General features: G+C 38.4%; 1 protein-coding gene across 5 annotated transcripts in view; it reads left to right on the top strand.

Moving 5' to 3' along the window:
- The window catches only part of CCNT1 (cyclin T1), a 40,564-nt gene extending 22,364 nt beyond the window's left edge, over positions 1-18,200 (top strand). For 4 of the 5 annotated variants that reach the window (XM_004006399.5, XM_060412669.1, XM_060412670.1 and 1 more), the window contains 4 exons: positions 1,140-1,185; positions 2,335-2,498; positions 2,661-2,731; positions 12,205-18,200. In XM_004006399.5, coding sequence (XP_004006448.1) covers positions 1,140-1,185; positions 2,335-2,498; positions 2,661-2,731; positions 12,205-13,608 — 1,685 coding nt within the window. In that variant the 3' untranslated portion in view covers positions 13,609-18,200. The remainder of the gene's footprint in view (positions 1-1,139; positions 1,186-2,334; positions 2,499-2,660; positions 2,732-12,204) is intronic. The other variant, XR_006059320.2, reaches the window with a different exon arrangement.
- Positions 18,201-20,831: the final 2,631 nt, after the last annotated feature.

Below are 20,831 nucleotides of genomic sequence, written 5' to 3' on the forward strand. Positions count from 1 at the left end.
AATGAAAGTGAAGTCTCTCAGTCGTGTCCGACTTTGCGACCCCATGGACTGTAGCCTACCAGGCTCCTCTGTCCATGGGATTTTCCAGGCAAGAGTACTGGAGTGGGTTGCCATTTCCGTCTCCAGGGGATCTTCCTGACCCAGGGATCAAACCCAGGTCTTCCGCATTGCAGGCAGATGCTTTATGGTCTGAGCCACCAGGGAAGTGATCTTAATTTGATTCTAGGGTTGGTTGTCCTGGACACTGTTAAAGGCCACCCAGAAGGCCATGTAGAATTGATTTGAACTTAACTTTCATCATTGTTAATTCCTTGGCAGACTTGCTTTTTATTCTAATTTAACTTTAGTAGCCATGATTGCATTAAACCTAGTTCTTCTTTTTATTCAAATAGTAATATCAAGAAAGAATATCTAATAGCATTGTGCATTTAAACACAATTTCTTGTTTTGTAGATTTTCACTGATAATTGGCCTTATCATGTGTTTCATCTGAAAATTCAAGTTTTTTGGGTTCTTTATATTTTGAGAACATTAAAAGGTTTACATTGAGCAAGCATAGTGTTAAACAGAGATGGGTTAAATATGTTAATATTTCATCTAAGGAAGATTAAAATTTACTTTGTCACCCAGACAAATTTTTTTTGAAGGAGGAGTTTTTTAATTGTAAAATGTTTAAATAATTTATGTCATTTGCTAATTTTTTCCAAATATGTAAAGGTCTTCTGATCTTGTCTCCAGATTAGTTCAGTCCCTAGCTTAGAATTTCTTAGTGGACTCTTGTATCAGGATCTCTGAGTTACTTGTTAAAAATGCTCATTGTTACTACATCCTTCTCCAAAAGTGTTGAGTTAGACTCTAGAGAGGATGCCCAGGAATTGTATTTTAAATATGTAACCCTTATATGTGGTGTGTAGAATAAAGCTTGAGTCCCTAAGTCTGGAAGCAGCATAATTGTTAATATAATTAAAAAATCACTTTAACTGTTTCATTTGACAGTGGAATGTAAGCATCAGGTGGTCAGAGACCATGTCTGTCTCATTTGCCACTGTATTCTCTGCCTTGCAAATATTAAATGCTTACTAAGTAATTATTGAGAATGAATGGAACTAATAATCCCCCCCCCCTTTTTTTTTTTTTAGCAAGCAAGGACTTAGCACAAACTTCTTACTTCATGGCAACCAACAGGTTTATATTTTAATATTTTTCTCTTCTCTTTTTGGGATAGTACTTTACTTGGGTTGGAATTGTCACTTTTTGTTGGGTATATGGAAAGATGATAGGTCTGGCACTTAGTAAGCTCGATCTAGTCAAGGATCTCTGATATTAATAGAATGTGTTATAGACAAGTCCATGGTAAATGTTGATTTTTCTGCACAGTTGTCATGCGTGCCTTAAAATTTCCATGCTGCTTATTAAATTTGTTAAGGTGATAAAATATTTTCGTTGCTGATTGATAGCCAACTTAATTCTGCGTTTGTTACTTTACATTTAAATATCCAAGAGCATAGTTTTGAAAGTTTATTTAAACTTGGATTTCATTGCCAGTTGGTGACTAAAATCTAGTTTGGAGGATTCTGCTGTAATTGTGGTATTTTAAAAGGTACTCTTTGTCTTCACTCACTCCCAGATAAATGGGCATATATATGTGTGAAGAGTTGTGATACTTTTTCTTTCTCATTCCCTTTTTAAAGAAAAAGTTAACACATAACATGTATTACCAAATTATTTGCTCATTCTCATCTCCAATCTACTCTGTAGTTCTTGGAAACCAAAGATACTCCTAATGCCTGTCAAGGCTAAGAAGTTCATTTTTATAGCCTGATGGAAGAGATTTTAAAAATAAACTATCAAGCATATTCACACTTGAGTGAGTGATTATCTGTTCATTGTTTAAAAGAGACCAGACCTATGACTGGCAAGAAATAAGATAATTTTTAGGATAGTTCCTTAAGTATTTGATTTAGGGATTGTACATATTAAAAATGTTAAAATTTTTCTTTTGTTCTGACCTTATTCTTAGGCTGATTAATCCTTATTTAAAAAAACTGAGTACTCAGTCTATTTTTGTTTTTATTTTTTCTAGTCCTTCATCAGTGTGTGGATTAAATGATGTATAGTCAAAAAAATTAGACAAGTTGTTACCTGAGCAGATGGGTTAATGGAAAGATTAGGTTGGGTGTTGGATCAGAGCACTGGCTATTTCTTGCCTTTCTTGCTCTCCAGTGTTTTTTTTCTTTTTCTTTTTTTTTTTTTTAAATAATGGAGAGTTTTTTAACTTTGGGTTCAGAATTGAGAGCTCATGACACTCTCTTGTTTCCTTCCCTCTGATGTCAGCCTGCATTTGACCACATTTAGCCTGCAGTACACACCTCCTGTGGTGGCCTGTGTCTGCATTCATCTGGCTTGCAAGTGGTCCAACTGGGAGATCCCAGTCTCAACTGATGGGAAGCACTGGTGGGAGTATGTTGACGCCACTGTGACCTTGGAACTTTTAGATGGTAAGTTTTAGAGTAAGGGACCTTGAGAAGCACTTGCTCTTGATCTGTCACTTACCTGGCCAAAGGTGACTTGATTTCAGATAAATATAGTTAGTTGAGGTTATTCTTGTTTCATTACTTCTGCCTCTCAATTTTTCTTAAATGTTCTAATTTCATTTGTAGAACTGACACATGAATTTCTACAGATTCTGGAGAAAACCCCCAACAGGCTCAAACGAATTTGGAATTGGAGGGTAAGAATTATTGTCACTTTCTTTTGACTGCACCAGTGAGATACCAGATACGGATATGTGCCCTAGGTTTGGAATTTCTACTTTTTATAGTTATGTGGTAGTTACGATGTCAGCTTCATAGCTGGAATACTGGCTCAGAAATCCATTGATGTAGGTAACAGCAGGGTTTATTTTGTGTTTTGCAAATCTTCTTGGTTTTTAGTTGGTTAGCAACATTGGTTGAGTATTTTTTTGTGTGTAGAGTATTAAGGGGGAAAATTTGGCTTTTCTGAGACACAGAATGTTGGCTTCTTATATAGGAAAGAGACAGAGTTAGGAGGTTAGAGCTGGTATTGTAATTTTATCTTTGACATTACTTGCTTTCAAATGGATTTTAGAATTTTGTTTTTATATAGATCACAGTTCAAAGTTATATTTCGGGTATTCTTGAAAGTCTTATTTATGATTAATGAAATTATTCTCTTTTTTATTTTCAGTGTTAGAAAGCTTAAAAGTATTGCTTGCATTTCTGAGAATTCTAGACTGAGGATGCTTAATTTCTTTCTCCTAAGTTGAGTTATAGAAAATGAGTTTGCCTAGGGTTCAAAGGAGATTTGAGAGTACACAAGTCTTATCTTTTACTTTTGTGTAAAACTTTACCAAAATTTCTAGAGTTTTAGACTAACTGTAATCATAAGACAAGGATGTTCATGAATGAATACAACTTCATTATTTTTATTGCCTTGTAGCGGGATCTTAGTTTTGTGTGTGTGTGTGTGTGTGTGTATGATCAGTTGTTTTCTGACTCTTTGCGACCCCATGGACTATAGAACACCAGACTCCTCTGTCCATGGAATTTTCCAGGCAATACTCGTGTGGGTTGCCATTTCCTCCTCCAGGGGATCTTTCCGACCCTGGGACTGAACCCACGTCTCTTGCGTCTCCTGCAGTAGAAGATGGATACTTTACCACTGTGCCACTTGGGAAACCCCTAGTTTCATGACCAGGGTTAGAACCTGGGACCCTGGCAGTGATAGCACCGAGTCCTAATCACTGGATTACCAGAGAATTCCCACAGTATTATATGTTTCACTATAGGTACTATGCTGTACAGAGGATCTCTCAGATATATTCATCTTGGATAACTGAAACTTTTTGCCCTTTGACTAATATGTCCTTGTTTCCTCCTTCCCTCAGTCTCTGGAAACTACTATTTTCCTCTCTACAAGTTTGACTGTTTTAGATGCCTCACATAAGTAAGATCACATAATACTTGTCTTTCTCTGTCTGGCTTATTTTACTTAGCAAAACGTCCTCTAGGTTCATTTATGTTGTTGCAAATGGCAGAATTTCCCTCTTTAAAAAATTTTTTTAAAAATTTAAATTGTGGTGAAATACAAATAACATAAAATTTACTCTTAGCCGTTTTTAAGTATACAGGTATTACATGCATTTATACTGTACTCCAGTGTCCTTGCCTGGAGAATCCCAGGGACGGGGGAGCCTGGTGGGCTGCTGTCTATGGGGTCTCACAGAGTTGGACACGACTGACGCGACTTAGCAGCAGCAGCATACTGTTCTGCAGTCATTATTATCATCTAGCCCCACAACTTTTCATTTCTAAAACTAAAACTCTATAACCGTTAAACAATGACTCTCTATTCCCCAACTCTGGCAGCCACAATTATATTTCATTATTTAGACTATTGTTAGTACCTGTAAACCTCATGTAAGTGGAATCATACATTATTTGTTTTTTTGTGACTGACGTGTTTCAGTTAGCACGTCCTCAAGGTTTATCCATGTTGTAGCATATTGTAGAATTCTAATTGTTCTCTTAAAAGGCTGAATGATCTTTTGTGTGTTTGTACCACATTTTATTTATCCATTCTTCCATTGATAGACATTTGGTTTGTGTCTGCATTTTAGCTTTTGTATATAATGCTGCAATGAATATTGGTGTACAGTATCTCTTTCGAGACCCTGCTTTCTGTTCTTCTGGGTGTATACCCAGAAGTAGAATTGCTGGGTCATATGCTAGTACTATTTTTATTTTGTTGAGGAACCACTACACTATTTTCCATACTGGTGTACCATTTTACATTCCTACCAAACAGTTCAGTTCAGTTCAGTTGCTCAGTTGTGTCTGACTCTTTGCAACGCCATGAATTGCAGGACGCCAGGCCTCCCTGTCCATCACCAACTCCTAGAGCTCGCTCAGACTCACGTCCATCGAGTCGGTGATGCCGTCCAGCCATCTCATCCTCTGTCGTCCCCTTTTCCTCCTGCCCCCAATCCCTCCCAGCATCAGAGTCCTTTCCAAGGAGTCAACTCTTCGCATGAGGTGGCCAAAGTACTGAAATTTCAGCTTTAGCATTGTTCCTTCCAAAGAACACCCAGGACTGATCTCTCCTTTAGAATGGACTGGTTGGATCTCCTTGCAGTCCAAGGGACTCTCAAGAGTCTTCTCCAACACCATAGTTCAAAAGCATCAATACTTCGGCACTCAGCCTTCTTCACAGTCCAACTCTCACATCCATACATGACCACTGGAAAACCATAGCCTTGACTAGATGGACCTTTGTTGGCAAAGTAATGTCTCTGCTTTTGAATATGCTATCTAGGTTGGTCATAACTTTCCTTCCAAGGAGTAAGCGTCTTTTAATTTCATGGCTGCTATCACCATCTGCAGTGATTTTGGAGCCCAGAGAAATAAAGTCTGACACTGTTTCCACTGTTTCCCCATCTATTTTCCATGAAGTGATGGGACCAGATGCTATGATCTTAGTTTTCTGAATGTTGAGCTTTAAGCCAACTTTTTCATTCTCCTGTTTTACTTTTATCAAGAGGCTTTTTAGTTCCACAGAGTTCTAATTTCTTTATATTTTTGTTAACACTTGCTGTTAATGTGTGTTTTTTTGGCAGTAGCTGTCTAAAGGATGTGCTTTGATTTGTAGTTCCCTGATAATGAATGATGTTAAGCATTTTTCATATTCTTATTGGCCATTTGTGTATCTTCTTTGGAGAAATGTCTGTTCTAGTCCTTTGTCCATTTTCAGATTGGGTTGTTTGGTTTTTGTTGTTGAATTTTAGGAGTTCTCTGCACATTCTGGATACTAATCCCTCAGCAGATATATACTATACAAATATTTTCTCCTATGTGTGTTGCCTTTTACTCCAGATAGTGTCTTTTGATGCACAAAATTTAAATATTTCCATGGAGTCCTTTTTGGGGAGGGGTGTGGTCACCTGGCCTTTGCTGTCATATCTAAGAAGTTATTGCTAAATGCAGTGTTGTGAACCTTTTGTTCTTTGCTTTCTTCTAAGAGTTGTATATATATTTTTTTAATTGGAGGATAATTGCTTTATAGTGTTGTATTGGTTTCTGCCTTACAACAAGTGAACCAGCCATTGTTGTTCAGTTGCAAAGTCATGTCCGACTCTTTGAACCCCATGGACTGCAGCATGCCAGGCTTCCTTATCCTTCACTATCTCCTGGAGTTTGCTCAAACTTGTGTCCATTCATGCCATCCAGCCATCTCATCCTCTGTCGTCCCCTTCTCCTCCTGCCTTCAATCTTTCCCAGCATTTTCCTTTAAGTCAGCTCTTTGCATCAGGTGGCCAAAGTATTGGAGCTTCAGCATCAGCATCAGTCCTTCCAATGTATATTCAGGGTTCATTTTCTTTAGGATTGACAGCTTTGATCTCCTTGCCGTCCAAGGGACTCTGAAGAATCTTCTGTAGCACCACAATTCAAAAGCATCAATTCTTTGGTACTCAGCCTTCTTTATGGTACAACTCTCAGATCTGTAGGTTTGTTATAGCTTTTCTTCCAAGGAGCAAGCATCTTTTAATTTCATGGCTGCAGTCACCATCTGCAGTGATACTGGAGCCCAAGAAAATAAAATCTGTCACTGTTTCCATGTGGTCATGTATATATTTCAGTGCTACTCTCAATTCATCTTACCTTCTCCTTCCCCCACAAGGGGAAGTTCTCTGTGTTCACAAGTCTGTACTCGGTGCCTGTTCCTGCCCTGGAAATAGGATCATCAATACTATTTTTATAGATTCCATATATATGCATTCACATATGATATTTGTTTTTCTCTTTCCGACTTACTTTATTCTGTATAACGGGTTCTACGTTCATCCACCACAGTTTAACTGCCTCCAATTCATTCCTTTTTGTGGCTAAGTAACATTCCATTGTATATAGGTATCACAATTTCTTTTATCCATTCATCTGTCAATGGACACCTAGATTGCTTCCACGTCCTGGATATTGTAAATAAGTAGTGCTGCATTGAACATCGGGGTATAGTCTTTTAGAATTATGGTTTTCTCAGGGTATATGAGTTCTGTTGTTTTGGATCTCAGATTTGGATCCTTTATCTGTGTTGAGTTAATTTTTGTATATGGTATAAGGTAAGGGTCCAGTCTCATTCTTTTGCATGTGGATGTGTAGTTTTCCTAGTACCATTTGTTGAAAAAACTGTCCTTTCCCCATTGAATGGTCTTGGTATCCCTGTCAAAAATCATTTGACCATGTATGACAAGGTTTTTTCTGGACTTCTGTTCCATTCATCTATATGTCATTACTCCACTGTTTTGATTACTGTGGCTTTGTAGTAAGTTTGGGAATCAGGAAGTGTGAGTCTTCTTGTTTGGTTTTTCATTTTCGAGATTGTTTTGTCTATTCAGGGTCCTTTGAGATTCCATATAAATTGTAGGATGGATTTTTTATTTCTGCAAAAAATGGCGTTGGAGTTTTGATAGTGATTGCAGGAATCTATACATTGCTTTGAGTATGCACATTTAACAATACTAATGTTTGAATTAATGTTTGGATCCAGTACACGGGATGGGTTTCTGGTTATGTTTTCCATAATATCTTTCACCAGTGTTTTGCAGTTTTCACTGTGCAAGTCTTTGTGTATTAGTCCCTGAATTATGTCCGACTCTTTGTGACCCCATGGATTGTACAGCCCGCCAGGCTCTTCTGTCCATGGGATTTTCCAGGCAAGGATACTGGAATGGGTTGCCATTTCCTTCTCCAGGGGATCTTCCCAACCCAGGGATTGAACCCGGGTCTCCTGCATTGCAGTCAGGTGTTTTACCTTCTGAGCTACTAGGGAAGCCCGTGCAAGTCTTTTACTTGGTAATTTCTAAGTACTTTATTCTTTTTGATGCTGTTGCAAATGGGATTGTTTTCATATAATATCCTTTTCAGATTGTTTACTGTTCATTCAGGGAATTGTAACTGAATTTTATTTACCTTGCTACTTTGCCTAATTCATTGATTAATTCTAATAGAATTAGAGAAAATAATTTTTTGATGGAATCTTTGTAGTTTTCTACATATAAGTTCATGTCATCTGCAGACCGATAATATTACTTCTTCTTTTCCAATTTGATGCCTTTTATTTCTTTTTCTTGCCTGATTGCTGTGGCTAGGACTTCCAGAAGTGTGTTGAATGCAGGTGTTGAAAGTGAGCATCCTTTCCTTATTCTTGATATTAAAGAAAGCTTTCAGTCTTTCATCATTGAATATGATATTCACTGTGGGTTTTTTTATATATGGCTTTTATTATGTTTAGAAAGTTTACTTATATCCCTAGTTTGTTGAGTATTTTTATGTTGAAAGTGTGTTGCATTTTGTCAAATGCTTTTTCTTCATAAATTGAGATGATCATGTATTGGTTTTTCCTCTTCATTCTGCTTATGTGATGTGCTTGTGTACGTGCTCAGTCGCGTCTCCCTTTTTGGGACATAGTATAGCAATTGATTTCCGTATGTTGAACTGTCTTTATATTCCAGGAATAAATCCCACTTGGTCATGATATGTAGGTTTTAAAACAGGCTGTCAAATTCATTTTGCTAGTATTTTGTGGAAGATTTTTTATCTATGTTTTTAAGGGATATTGGCCTGTAGTTTTCCTTTCTTACAGTGTTTTTGTCTGATTTTGTTATCAGGGTGATGCTCACCTCATAGAATGAGTCAGGTAGTATCCCTCCTCTTATTTTTTGGAGAGTTTGAAAAGGATTGGTGTTACTTCTTTTGGTGGCTTCTCTTGTTCTGGAGCACGGGCTCTACACGTGCAGGCTTCAGGGATTGGAACACACAGGCTGAGTAGTTACAGGTCAAGTGCTCTAGAGCCCGTGCTCAGTAGTAGTTGTGCACCGGCTGAATTGTCCCACGTCGTGTGGGATCTTTCTGGACTAGGGTTTGACCCTGTGTCCCCTGCATTGACAGGCAGATTCTTAACTACGTGACCACCAGGGAAGTCCCCAAATTTTGTTTTGATTTTTCTCTATTTTTTTTTTCCATTTTATTCTTTGCTCTAATCTTTATTGTATCTTTCTCTGCTACCTTTGTTCCTCTTTTTCTAGTTCCTTAAATTGTAAGTTTGTTATTTTGAGATGTTTGTTGATTTGTTTTTGTGTTTCACAGCTTGTGGGATTTTAGTTTCCTGATTTTAGTGAAATTTCTCCCTTAGCACCACTTTTGCTACATCCCTTAAGTTTTGAAATGTACTTTTGTTTTCCTTTTTCTCTTAAGTATTTTCTCATTTCCCTTTGATTTCTTTGATCCATTATGATTTTTTTCCCCCCAGTTTTCACTAACTTTTATCTTGTTTTGATTTTTAGTATGATATGTGTCTTTTAAAATCTGTTGACTAAGTTTGAGGCCTAACATATGGTCTGTCCTGGAAAATGTCTCATTCACTTAAAGAATGTATGTTGCTGATTTGGGGGAGAGTGTTCTGTATATGTTTGTTGGATCTAGTTAGTTTATTATTTAAGTCCTATTTCCTCATCTTTTGTCTGCTCTATCTACCATTGTGAGGGGGTATTGAAGTCTTCAACTATTACTGTAAAGCTGTCTATTTTTCTTGAATTCTTTTAGGTTTTGGCCTCATAATTTTGATGGCCTGTCACTAGGTATGTAAATGTTTATAACTGGTGTGTCTTATTTCTATACCTAGCCTTTTAACATATATAATGTCCTTCTTTGTCTCTTAAAACCTTTTTTGATTTAAAGTCTATTTTGTCTGCTCTTAGAATAGCAGGCATGTTCTCATGGTTACTGTTTGCATGTATTTCTTTTTCCATCCTTTCACTTTGCTTGTTTGGATCTTTGGATCTCAGTGGCATATAGATAACTATAAGTTGGAGTTCAGGCATATGTTTTTATCCATTCTACAAATCTATCTTTTCCTTGAGAGTTTAGTCCACTTACACTTAAAGTAATTACAGATACGGGGAGATTTACTTCTGTCACTTATGGTATTTTTTATATAGGCATACCTAGTTGTATTGCACTTTGCAGATATTGCACTTTTTATAATGAAGGTTTGTGGCAGCCTTGCAATGAAAAGGTCTGTTTGTGCCATTTTCCCAGTAGTATTTGCTTACTTTGTGTCTGTTATATTTTGGAAATTCCTATTATGGTGATATGTGATCGGTAATCCTTAATACTACTACAACTCAAATGATGGTTAGCATTTTTTAGCAATAAGGTATTTTAAATTAAGGTATGTGCTTGTTTTTTTAAGAAATAATACTACTGCATATTTAATAGACAATATAAGGATAATTTTTATGTGCACTGGGTAATGAGAAATTTGTGGCTTGCTTTATTGTGATGGTGGTGGTTTAGTTGCTCAGTCTGACTCTTGTGACCCTGTGGATGGTAGCCCACCAGGCTCTTCTGTCCATGGGATTTCCAGGCAAGAATACTGGAGTGGGTTGCCATTTCCTTCTCCAGGGGATCTTCCCAAGCAGGGGACTGAACCTGGATCTCCTGCACTATAGGCAGATTCTTTACCGACTGAGCTACCAGGGAATTTCCTGACTTTATGGTGATATTAGTTGCACTGAGATGGTCTGAAACTGAACCCACAACATCTCCACAAGTATGCTTATATGTCTTAGAGCTTTTTGTTCATTTCCTGCGTTACTGTTTTTTGTACTTAGTTGATTTTTCATAGTGAAAAATTCTAAACTTTCTTGTTTTTTGTATTCTAGACTGTTTTCTTCGTATTTATCATGGGATTATCTTGAACATCCTAAAGTTATAGTACTCTGATTTTTTTTTTTATCCTTTTGGTTCCTCAGACTTGATATAATTTCCATTGTGCTGTCTTCAAATTTGCTGATTTTTCTGCCTCTACAGATCTGCCTTTGAAATCCTCCAGTGCATTTTTCATTTCAGTTATTGTACTTTTCAGCTCCAGGATTTCTTTCTGGTTTCTTTAAAAAATTTTATTTTCTTTTTAAATCTCTCTATCTCGTTTTGTTAACATGTTGTTTTCTTAACTTTCAACTTCATTTCCTTAAGTGTCTTTAAGGCAGTTATTTTAATGTCTTTGCCTAGTAGATTTGCCGTTGGGTCTTTTTCAGGACAGTTTCTGTTGATTTTCTTTTTCCTTTCGAATGGGCTATACTTCTTGCTTCTTTATATGCCTTGTGATTTTTTGTTGTTGAAGATCGAATGTTTAAATATTAATAACATGGTAACTCTGGAAATCAGATTCCCTCGCTTTCCTGGGGTTTGTTATTTTTTGTTTTTGTATATTTGGGCTGGTGGCTTGATTTTGAGGGATATCTCTGTGCTGAAGATGAGCCTGATGTGTAAAATTGTGGACTTCTCTTTTCTGAGCCTTCTCCTAGACATTTCTGTATTTGTAGTTCCTAAATGTTCTACCATAATGTCTGGCTCCCAAAGAGGGAAAAGGAAAAAATGAAGTGGGGGAGGAAGGGTATTGGCCCTTTGTATCTGAGGAATTCACTTCAACCAGAGGAGGAGGGGATCCCAACAATGGAGGGAGGTGCAGCAGTGGTCTCCTGCCTCTGTGTGCCTCTGTGATTGAAAGCAGCAGTCAGCGATCAGAGCAACATCTCCAGCATTTATTTGCCAGTCAGGCTTCCCCAAGCGGTGAGAAAGCTACTGTAGGAACGGATGCACAGCTATCTGGGGCTGAGAGCTGAAATTGAGGGAAATTAAACCCAATTATTTGCCCATGGCTTGCTTATCTTGGAAATTACAAGCCTTCAGCAGACTACAGTGTTCCAAAATAGTTATAGTAAAAAGATTCTGCCTGTACAGTTGTTGTTTAGGTGGGAGACAGATTCTTGGGGCTTCCTACTCTGCTGTCTTCACAGAACTGCCCTCCTCTTTTAAGGCTAAATGATATTTCATTGTATGTATAGGCCACATTTTTTAAATCCATTCTTTTTTTTTGTTGGACACTTGGTTTGCTTTCATACCTTAGGTATTGTGCCTCTTTGTGATCTTGTGATTCTTGATTGAAGTTTTAAAAAATCTTAAATCTCCTGATGGTAATAATTATCAGTCTCATGTTAGAGTAGCCTTCTGGTTATGGGCTATCCCAACTCCCAATGCCACAGCAGACACAGTCCACTCATTTCACTGTTTTTTTCCCATATGTTGAATTACTTGAAGTGAAAAAATGCTATTTGCTTCATTCTAGGCATGGCAGGCTGACAGGAAAACAAAAGCAGATGACCGAGGAGCAGATGAAAACTCTTCGGAGCAGACAATCCTTAATATGATTTCCCAGAGCTCTTCAGATACAACTATTGCGGGTTTAATGAGCATGTCAGCTTCTTCTACCACAAGTGCAGTGCCTTCCCTTCCAGCCACTGAAGACTCAAAGAGCAACTTAAGCAATGTGGAGATGTTGTCAAGTGAGCGCTGGCTGTCCTCCCACCCTCCTTTCAAGGTAGAACCTGCTCAGGGTTATCGGAAGAGCGAGAATTTAGCACTTGGAGCTGATCATTCCTTACAACAGGATGGTTCAAATGCGTTTGTTTCCCAGAAACAGAATAGTAAAAGTGTGCCGTCAGCTAAAGTATCACTGAAAGAATACCGTGCAAAGCATGCAGAAGAGTTGGCTGCCCAGAAGAGGCAACTGGAGAACATGGAGGCCAATGTGAAGTCACAGTATGCGTATGCTGCCCAGAATCTCCTGTCTCACCATGACAGCCATTCTTCGGTCATTCTGAAAATGCCCATAGAGGGCTCAGAAAACCCTGAGCGACCTTTTCTGGAAAAAACTGACAAAACAGCTCTCAAAATGAGAATCCCAATGACAGGTGGAGATAAAGCTGCCTCTACAAAACCAGAGGAGATAAAAATGCGCATTAAAGTTCACACTGCAGCTGACAAGCACAATTCTGTAGATGACAGTGTGACAAAGAACCGAGAGCACAAAGAAAAGCACAAAACTCACCCATCTAATCATCATCATCATCATAATCACCACTCACACAAACACTCTCACTCACAGCTTCCAGCTGGTACTGGGAACAAACGTCTGGGTGATCCGAAACATAGTAGCCAGACAAGCACCTTAGCACACAAACCCTATAGTGTGTCTAGCTCTTTCTCCTCTTCCAGTTCTTCTCGTAAAAGGCCCCTCCCTGAAGAGACTGGAGGGGCGGCGTATGATCATTCAGCCAAGACTGCCAAGAGTGCTAAATCCTCTTCCATAAATTTCTCCTTCCCACCTCTTCCTACAATGGCCCAGTTGCCTGGGCATAGCTCAGACACAAGTGGCCTTCATTTTTCACAACCCAGCTGTAAAACCCGAGTTCCTCACATGAAATTGGATAAAAGCTCCACTGGGGCCAATAGTCACAATACACCCCAGACCACAGACTATCAAGATACTGTGAATATGCTTAACTCCCTTCTCAATGCCCAGGGTGTTCAGCCCACTCAGCCCCCGGCGTTTGAATACGTTCATTCTTACGGAGAATATATGAATCCACGGGCTGGTGGAATGTCCTCCAGATCTGGCAACACAGACAAACCCCGGCCACCACCTCTACCATCAGAACCTCCTCCACCACTTCCACCCCTTCCCAAGTAAAAAAGAAGAGAAAAAAGCTTCTTTAAAAACACATTTGTTTTTAAACTACTGATTCTGGACTAAGAAAATTACTTGTCATATGAAATATGTCACCCTTCTTGGACTAGGAAATAAATTAATATTGAGACATAGGTGGGAGGATGGTTGAGGGCCGTGGTTGTTAATATCTCCTGCCTCAGAAATTTAACTATTTTATTATAATTTTTACTGGTATTGGAGAGGTGAGAATGTGTTAAAGCTGTGAATGATTCAGAATACTTTCTCTCTTCTTGGCCTCTCCACCTCCTAATTAGGTTGATTAGAGTTGATATCTTCCCTCTTCTTGCTAGGACTGAAATATGGAGGGTTTGTTTTATCAAACAGTTGTGGATCCTTTTGGTGTTTAATATATCAGAAGAGAGGAAGTATTTAAACGTCAAAATCTTTTAAGAGACTTTTAAAAAATAATTTAAAGAAAATAAGTTATCTGTTTAGTTTTTTTTTTTTTTTATATATAATTGGGGGAGGGGGAGGGATTTTGCTGTGCGTTTGAGATACACAGTAATGAGTCCTTCCGGGTGGGATTGGAGGGTTGGGGGTGTGTGTAGGCGGGATGGGAAGATAGGATTTTGGCCATGAGTTCTGAGACAGACTCTGGCCACTTGAAGTGTTTTGACCTGTAAGTGTGTATATAAGTGTGGGTATGTGTGATACTAAGTATGTGTGTGTTTAAAAATCATGTTTTATCTTTCCCTCCCTGTCCTTCACCATTTCTACTTCTGGACAGTCTACTAGAGAGAACACGGTGTGGCCTTTTTGAGCATAAAGGGAGGAAGAGGCATATATTTGGCAGGATATTTCCCCCTATTCTTTATGTTGTAATTGAAAGTAGCCTTCTAAATTCTAGTTTGGGCAGGTGCAGCCAATAGTCTGATTTTGAACTCTTACACGAACTTCCTTTTTTACCCTCTTTTTCCTTCTGATAAAGAACAAAGATGGGATTGAGGAAGAAGGCTGGAGAGCTAGGCTGGCTTCGGCCCTACAGAATTGGTTTTTTTTTTTTTTTTTTGCCCCCCACGTTGGGCTTTAGCAAAGTGTTCAAGTGAGAGCAGTCTCAGGGTCCCTGAATGGAAGTGGGGTGTGCTGTCCTTTCTGTGAAGCCCAGACCATATGTGAGAATAGTTCTGGGAGAAGCCATGGAGCTAGAGGATACTGAAAACAATGGAAATTGTGATTGGGGATTTTTAGGACATTATATTTTAAATTATATTATGAATGTAAGACTTTCTGTATGTCTGAAGGGAAGCAGCTGCATCCTCAATTTTTGCAGCCTATATGACTTCAGAGACCGAAACTTACGAATTTAGCAGTGCTGATGCCATGAGGGTGAGCAAGCCTAGCCTACAGATAACTGTTGTGTTTAGATTGTCCATCTTTGGTGGCTTTAATTCTAGGCAGAAGTTCTTCTGGAGATTTCTAAAAGTCCTTTAGGAAAATGGATCAGGAGTCCTGTTCTTATGGGTACTTAATTGTCCCATATTTTAGGAGTGAATGTTTTTGTTGAGGAAAGAAATCTTTCAGGGGGCTAGAAAGAATTCTAAACCCAGTTGTCCAGCTGAAAATGCCACCAAGTCACAGATCATTTACTGTGATAGTCTTCAATCTTCATGGTGTTTTTTTGCTATGGAAAAGGTGATGCAGTTTGAATTTGTCTTCTTGATTTTAATGCAGCTTTTTTCACACCAAATATTCATTATGGATAAATTGAATTTTTTCATTGGAAGTCATAGGGAGATAGGAGTTCTACGTGTGCTGCTGCTTGCCGGGGACAGGTTGGGGAGAAAACTGAGGCAGTTGGAATTGCTGATGCACTGGCCTAATACAGGAGGGAATTTGTACAATAAACCTTAACCGAAGGTGATTAGTGTCCTACGTTTCTTCATATTTTAACTGTCTAGAGTGCCTGCCATTGCTGTGCAAAGTGAGCTCTCTGCTGATTGATACACCAGTAATACTTTTGACTTGGAATGTCACTTTTACAGATGACATTTTCCTCTTTTTCCTTGATATTTTCTGAGTTATGTTTGGTAATTGGTAGATGCGTGATGTGTTTACTAAATTTAGGCTGTTTTTTTAGATTTTGTTTGGTGGAGTCAGCTTTCTTCCTTGACCTTTCAAGGTTATTTAGTTTGCTTTTGTATCTTTGTGGAAGTGATAATCACTGATTTGATTATGAAAATGTCTCTTACAGCTTTAAGTTTTTCTCGTGAAATGTCGCATATTTTCTAATCACATTCGCTTCCTCACCACAGAGATACATATTCACCTGGCCTCAGCAGTTCTCCATGGCAGTCTGTAGTTAGTTCCTTAGAACGTTGTCAGGAGTGACCTTGAAAAAAGTGCTTACTAGAGCCTAAAAGCTGCTTTCTGCCGCATAGTCTGGCCTTTGCACTAGTAGATCATTGCTGATACAGGTCAGTTTAGAGACTTTTCTGTATTAGTGCCTCCTGATACTGTTTTAAGATACCTGTAGTGTCTGCTTTTATATCTGTGCGTACGTTATGAGCCTCCTTATGGGCTCTGCATGAAGTGTTCTCTGCATTGTCTTTGGGTTAGCAGATGTCCCTGTCAACTAGCGTGCATGTTGTCCAAATTCCATAAACTTAGGCTTCACGAGGTTGTGCGGTTTCTAAACACTGTGTCGTCTTTTACCCTCACCACTTCAAAGGGTGAGAAACAGGATTTATACATCCAAAGTTAGTCTCGTAAACATGGCTTTTCCCCCCTCTTTTAACCTAGACTATCAAGGATAGGTGGTGATAAGCAGGCCTGGAGCCTCAAGTTCTATAAATCTCATTCCTGAAACTTTGCTTGAATCTCATGTTGGCAAAAACGATTATCTGTGAATTATCCTTAGGACTTTTAATCAGATACCTGTGTTGCTGTTCACTTACCTTTAGTGAAGCATTAATCTAAAGCTACGTTGGTCTTCTGAAGTATCAGTTATGCTTTTTGGGTTTAGAAAATACTGGGAATTAGTCTAGTCTTTTTACTTGAATCAATGTGTTTCCATATCTGAGACCCTCAGCCCCCCCTCTTTTTTTTTTTAATGATTTTAGTGTTTTCATTTAATGTATCCTTTTACATAGTTCTGTATTATTGGCTTCACCAGTATTGATAGAAAAATTAAATCTCCAGGTGGAACAGCAATGGATTAGAATATAGAAATAAAATCATGGTAACATCAGTGCTGGGTTTACTTTCACCTCTGCTACCTAATTCCCCACATTGAAAATCCATTCCCCTCTTTGTTCCTGGACAAAGGCCAGTTAGAGGGGTCTTATCCCAGTATGGTTGGATTCTAAAGATACCTGTATTTCCCACAGAAACAGGGGACTGTGGGAACTTGGGAACTGATTAACTTTTAGGAGGATTATTCCTTTGTTGATGATCTGTTTTGATCTTAATCCCAGGGAAAAGGGATTCTCAAACATCTTGAAGTTGGAATACAAATGTTATTGTCTTGGGGTTGGGAGAATTTAAGCAGCCTATGCAACCCTTCACATGGTGAAAAGTAAGCCCTCTGCAGTCCCACTAAACTTTCAGTGACTGATGTCTCCCCAGATTTCTTGCGTTGCTGCTTGTCAACACCCAGCTTTTAACTGAGTATCTGTTCCTGTTGGTTTAAAGAATGTTCATGTTGTATCACACTGTCAAGTTTTATCTCTTTATCCCTATGTGGGATAAAAAGCCTGGTACTATAATCCTGCTTGATAGAGTGGTCTTGAGTGAGAATTATTTTTAAGTGGGAGACCCTTCCATTTTAATGTCTCTAAAGGAATGTTTACTGAAAAGTGGTGTCTACTCTTCCTGTTTTTAAGTGTGTATTCATGGTGAATGAAAAGAAGAGAAAGACTTGAGTTTTCTGTTGCCATATTAAGCATGGAGAGGGATGCTTGACAGCATGCTAATTGAAGCCAGAGCAAGTATGTCTCCATCAAGTTATCAGGAACTCTTCAGTTGAAAGCTGAGGCCTTAACTGATTAGTGGTTGATCACATTGGATTTGGTTACAAGATGGAAGTGCTGGCTGGGTTAAGCACACAAAAGAATGCAGCTGACTTGACTTAGTGTTAACCTAGGTTTCTGGATTTGAAACTGACCACCTCCTCACCCTACTCCCCACACCTAAAACTGTTTTCTTATCAGACCAAAGAGCAAAGAAGGAAAAAAAAAATGAAACACTTTACCAATCTATGTCACTCAGGTACAATTTTGTGGTGATATTTTTGTCTTTTTTTTTTTTTTGTATTGCTCTTAAGAGTCCTTTCTCAGCATATTATTCTGCTCTTGCCTCTGTCTTCCTTGGGGCACCTCAGTTCTGGATGCTACTCCTGGGATCTCTACTGCTGTTACGTGAATGATAAGACGTAAGTGACCATTACAGTAAGGGCTCTTTGTAAAAAATTTTAAAAAATGTTTTTAAAAATTAAAAAAGTACATTGTATACATTTTATAGTCTGGCTATCAATTTGATATTTTGCTGTCAAGTATGTTTCTCAATCTGTATTTATCCATCCCATCAATAAATGTTAAACACTCATCTGATGATCATTTATGTGTGCTGAGTCTTCAAGTTAGTCTTTACCTGTCATTTCATTGATACAATAATAGTTGTCTTAGTTTTGGTAGTATAGTATGTACTTTCTTACTGCACAGGATCCTGTGGGAATTGAGTTCAGTGGGAATACCTAAGATTTGATCATCACAGGGAAGCTAACAGTGTAAGTATGATGTGGCTGAGGGGAGAAAGCCCTCATTCTACACTGTCATGTGGATACCTGGAAGGATGCCTGGCACACAGAGAAACAGACAGCTCTAACAGAAGATAGCAACATGTACTGCTTATTTAGTGAGCACTCTCAGTGATTCATACTTGTATATTTGGTTCTTTGAAAAAATCTGAAATGTTGGTATAGACAGCAGTGCTTTTAATAAGAAAAAAAATTAATAGCCTCTGATAGTGAATACTCACCCTTTTCCTGGGAAATAATAAAGTCACACACACAAGGTAATTCTTGTAAATTATACATTTAAATGGAAAGAATTTTTAGGCTATAATGCTTAAAATTATTTTTTTTAAAAAGTTAGAAGTAGCTCTAGTTTAAAAGCTCTAAAAGGAAAGATAAATTTAACAGTGTTAAACACTTCTTTTAAAAAAAAATCGAGTTCTGTGCATTTCTTCTTCCATTTTCTGAAATACTACAAGAACATTTTTGTTGGTGGTGCCCCTCCTAAAACTTTAGTGATAAAGTTACTGATATTTTAGGAATATTGGTCTGACTTAAATGGAAGAACAGAGAAGTAGTAAATGAACAGTGTGAGAATGGATATAAATTTATTATAAAGTCATACATTTAGTGATTTGCTTTTGTTAGATATCAGCTGTTTCATCCTTGGGAATAGATGAGGTATAAATCAATATAAAGTTCCAAACAGCTGGATCCCTAGTTACAGAGGTTTGTTAAACTAACTGGTATAGGGTTAGGGTTCAGTGCCTAAATCATCCTGGTCTCTGATGCTTTTGAAAACCAGTAAGATTGGCTTGATCTCTATCATTCAACATTCTGTAGAAAGTCTGAAGCCCTCTCTATGACTTCTGTGGATTCCCTTAGAGGCTTGTATTTATTGTAATCTCTAGCTCTGGGGCTACTTCTGTTGAATTCATTCAGTTTGTGGATTGTCACTTGTCTTGTGCTACCTTTTTTGCACTGTGGAATCTTGACCCTTTTCTTGATTCACATAACACTCAAAACCAAAGAACCCCAGTGATGAAAACAAGTTAAAACTGAAAGCTAGATTACATCTTTTCTGGAAAGTAGTTTTAGGCACTCCCTTGCTTTTCATTTATTCCTTAGTTAGAATATAGTATTTACTGAGTACTATATACCATTTACTGATGGCAGTAAACAAAGCAAGCATCTTGCCCTCATACAACTTACATTCTAGTTGAAGAGACAAAACATGCTAGATGATAAGTACTTTGGAGAATGTAAAGCAGGGAAGGAGAGGGATTTCATATGTGTGGGTAAGATTGTTGAAATTGGAAATAAGATGGCTAGGGAGGAAGGCCTTATGAAATTACAGTTCATCAAAGACCTGAAGAGGTGAGAGCAAGCCACAGGAATATTTGTAAGATGATTCTATGTTGCAAAGTTTGTGAGGTGAGAAGATAGTGGCATGTTTGAGAAAGAGCAGAGGCCAGTGGGGCTAGTTACAGAATTGACTGAGGAAGATGGTAAGTAGTAGGATAATGTGGTTATAGAAGCAGCAGAAGACTAGATAAAGTAGGGCCTTGTAAGCCATTATAAAGACAGTGAAATGGAGCGCTATTGACAAGTGTTGAGAGGTGACATGATCTAGCTTGGGTTTTAAAGTATTCATTTGATGGGGAATTCCCTGGTGGTGCAACGGTTAGGACTTTCACTGCCAAGGGTCCAGGTTCAGTCTCAGGTCAGGGAACTAAGATTGTGAGCTGCTGGAAGCTGTGAGGCGTGGATCCCCACCCCACCCCCAAAATATTCATTTGGCTGCTGTGTTGAAAGTGGACTACAGGAAGTCAAAGGTAAGGACACTCACAGTAATTAAGGTACAGGATGAAAGTGGCTTGGACCAGGTTGGAAGTGCTGAAGGTAACAAGAAGTACATATCTTGAAATTGGAGCCGGTAGGATCTGCTGTATGGAGAAGGACATGGCAACCCACTCCACTGTTCTTGCCTGGAGAATCCCAGGGATGGGGGAGCCTGGTGGGCTGCTGTCTATGGGGTTGCATAGAGTCGAACATGACTGAAGTGACTTACCAGGTTTGAAGAGAAATCAAGGATGACTTCCAGTGTTTGGCCTGATAAGCTGGAGGAAAATAGATGAGAGTGACTATAAAAAGTACAGGATTTTAGCACTCATTTATCCTCCTCCCCCTCCAACGCTCACTTCCTCTAGGATTAGCCCCCAAAACTCCAAATTAAAAATACCCTTCAATTCATCTTTCCTAACCTCTATGAACAGCCTCAGGTCTACTTGAACCTGTTCAGTAGCTAACAAAGTTCTCCTCGGATTAAAAACAGCCATCTACTTTGATAAAAAGCAGAAAGAATTTGCCAATATCTTGATCATTTAATAATCTCTATCCCTCCTCAACTTAGAAGTGGTTCTAAATAGCATATTTTGTCTTCTCAAGTTTAGTA

The sequence above is a fragment of the Ovis aries genome, chromosome 3 (genome assembly GCF_016772045.2).
Source record: "Ovis aries strain OAR_USU_Benz2616 breed Rambouillet chromosome 3, ARS-UI_Ramb_v3.0, whole genome shotgun sequence".
NCBI lineage: Eukaryota > Metazoa > Chordata > Mammalia > Artiodactyla > Bovidae > Ovis > Ovis aries.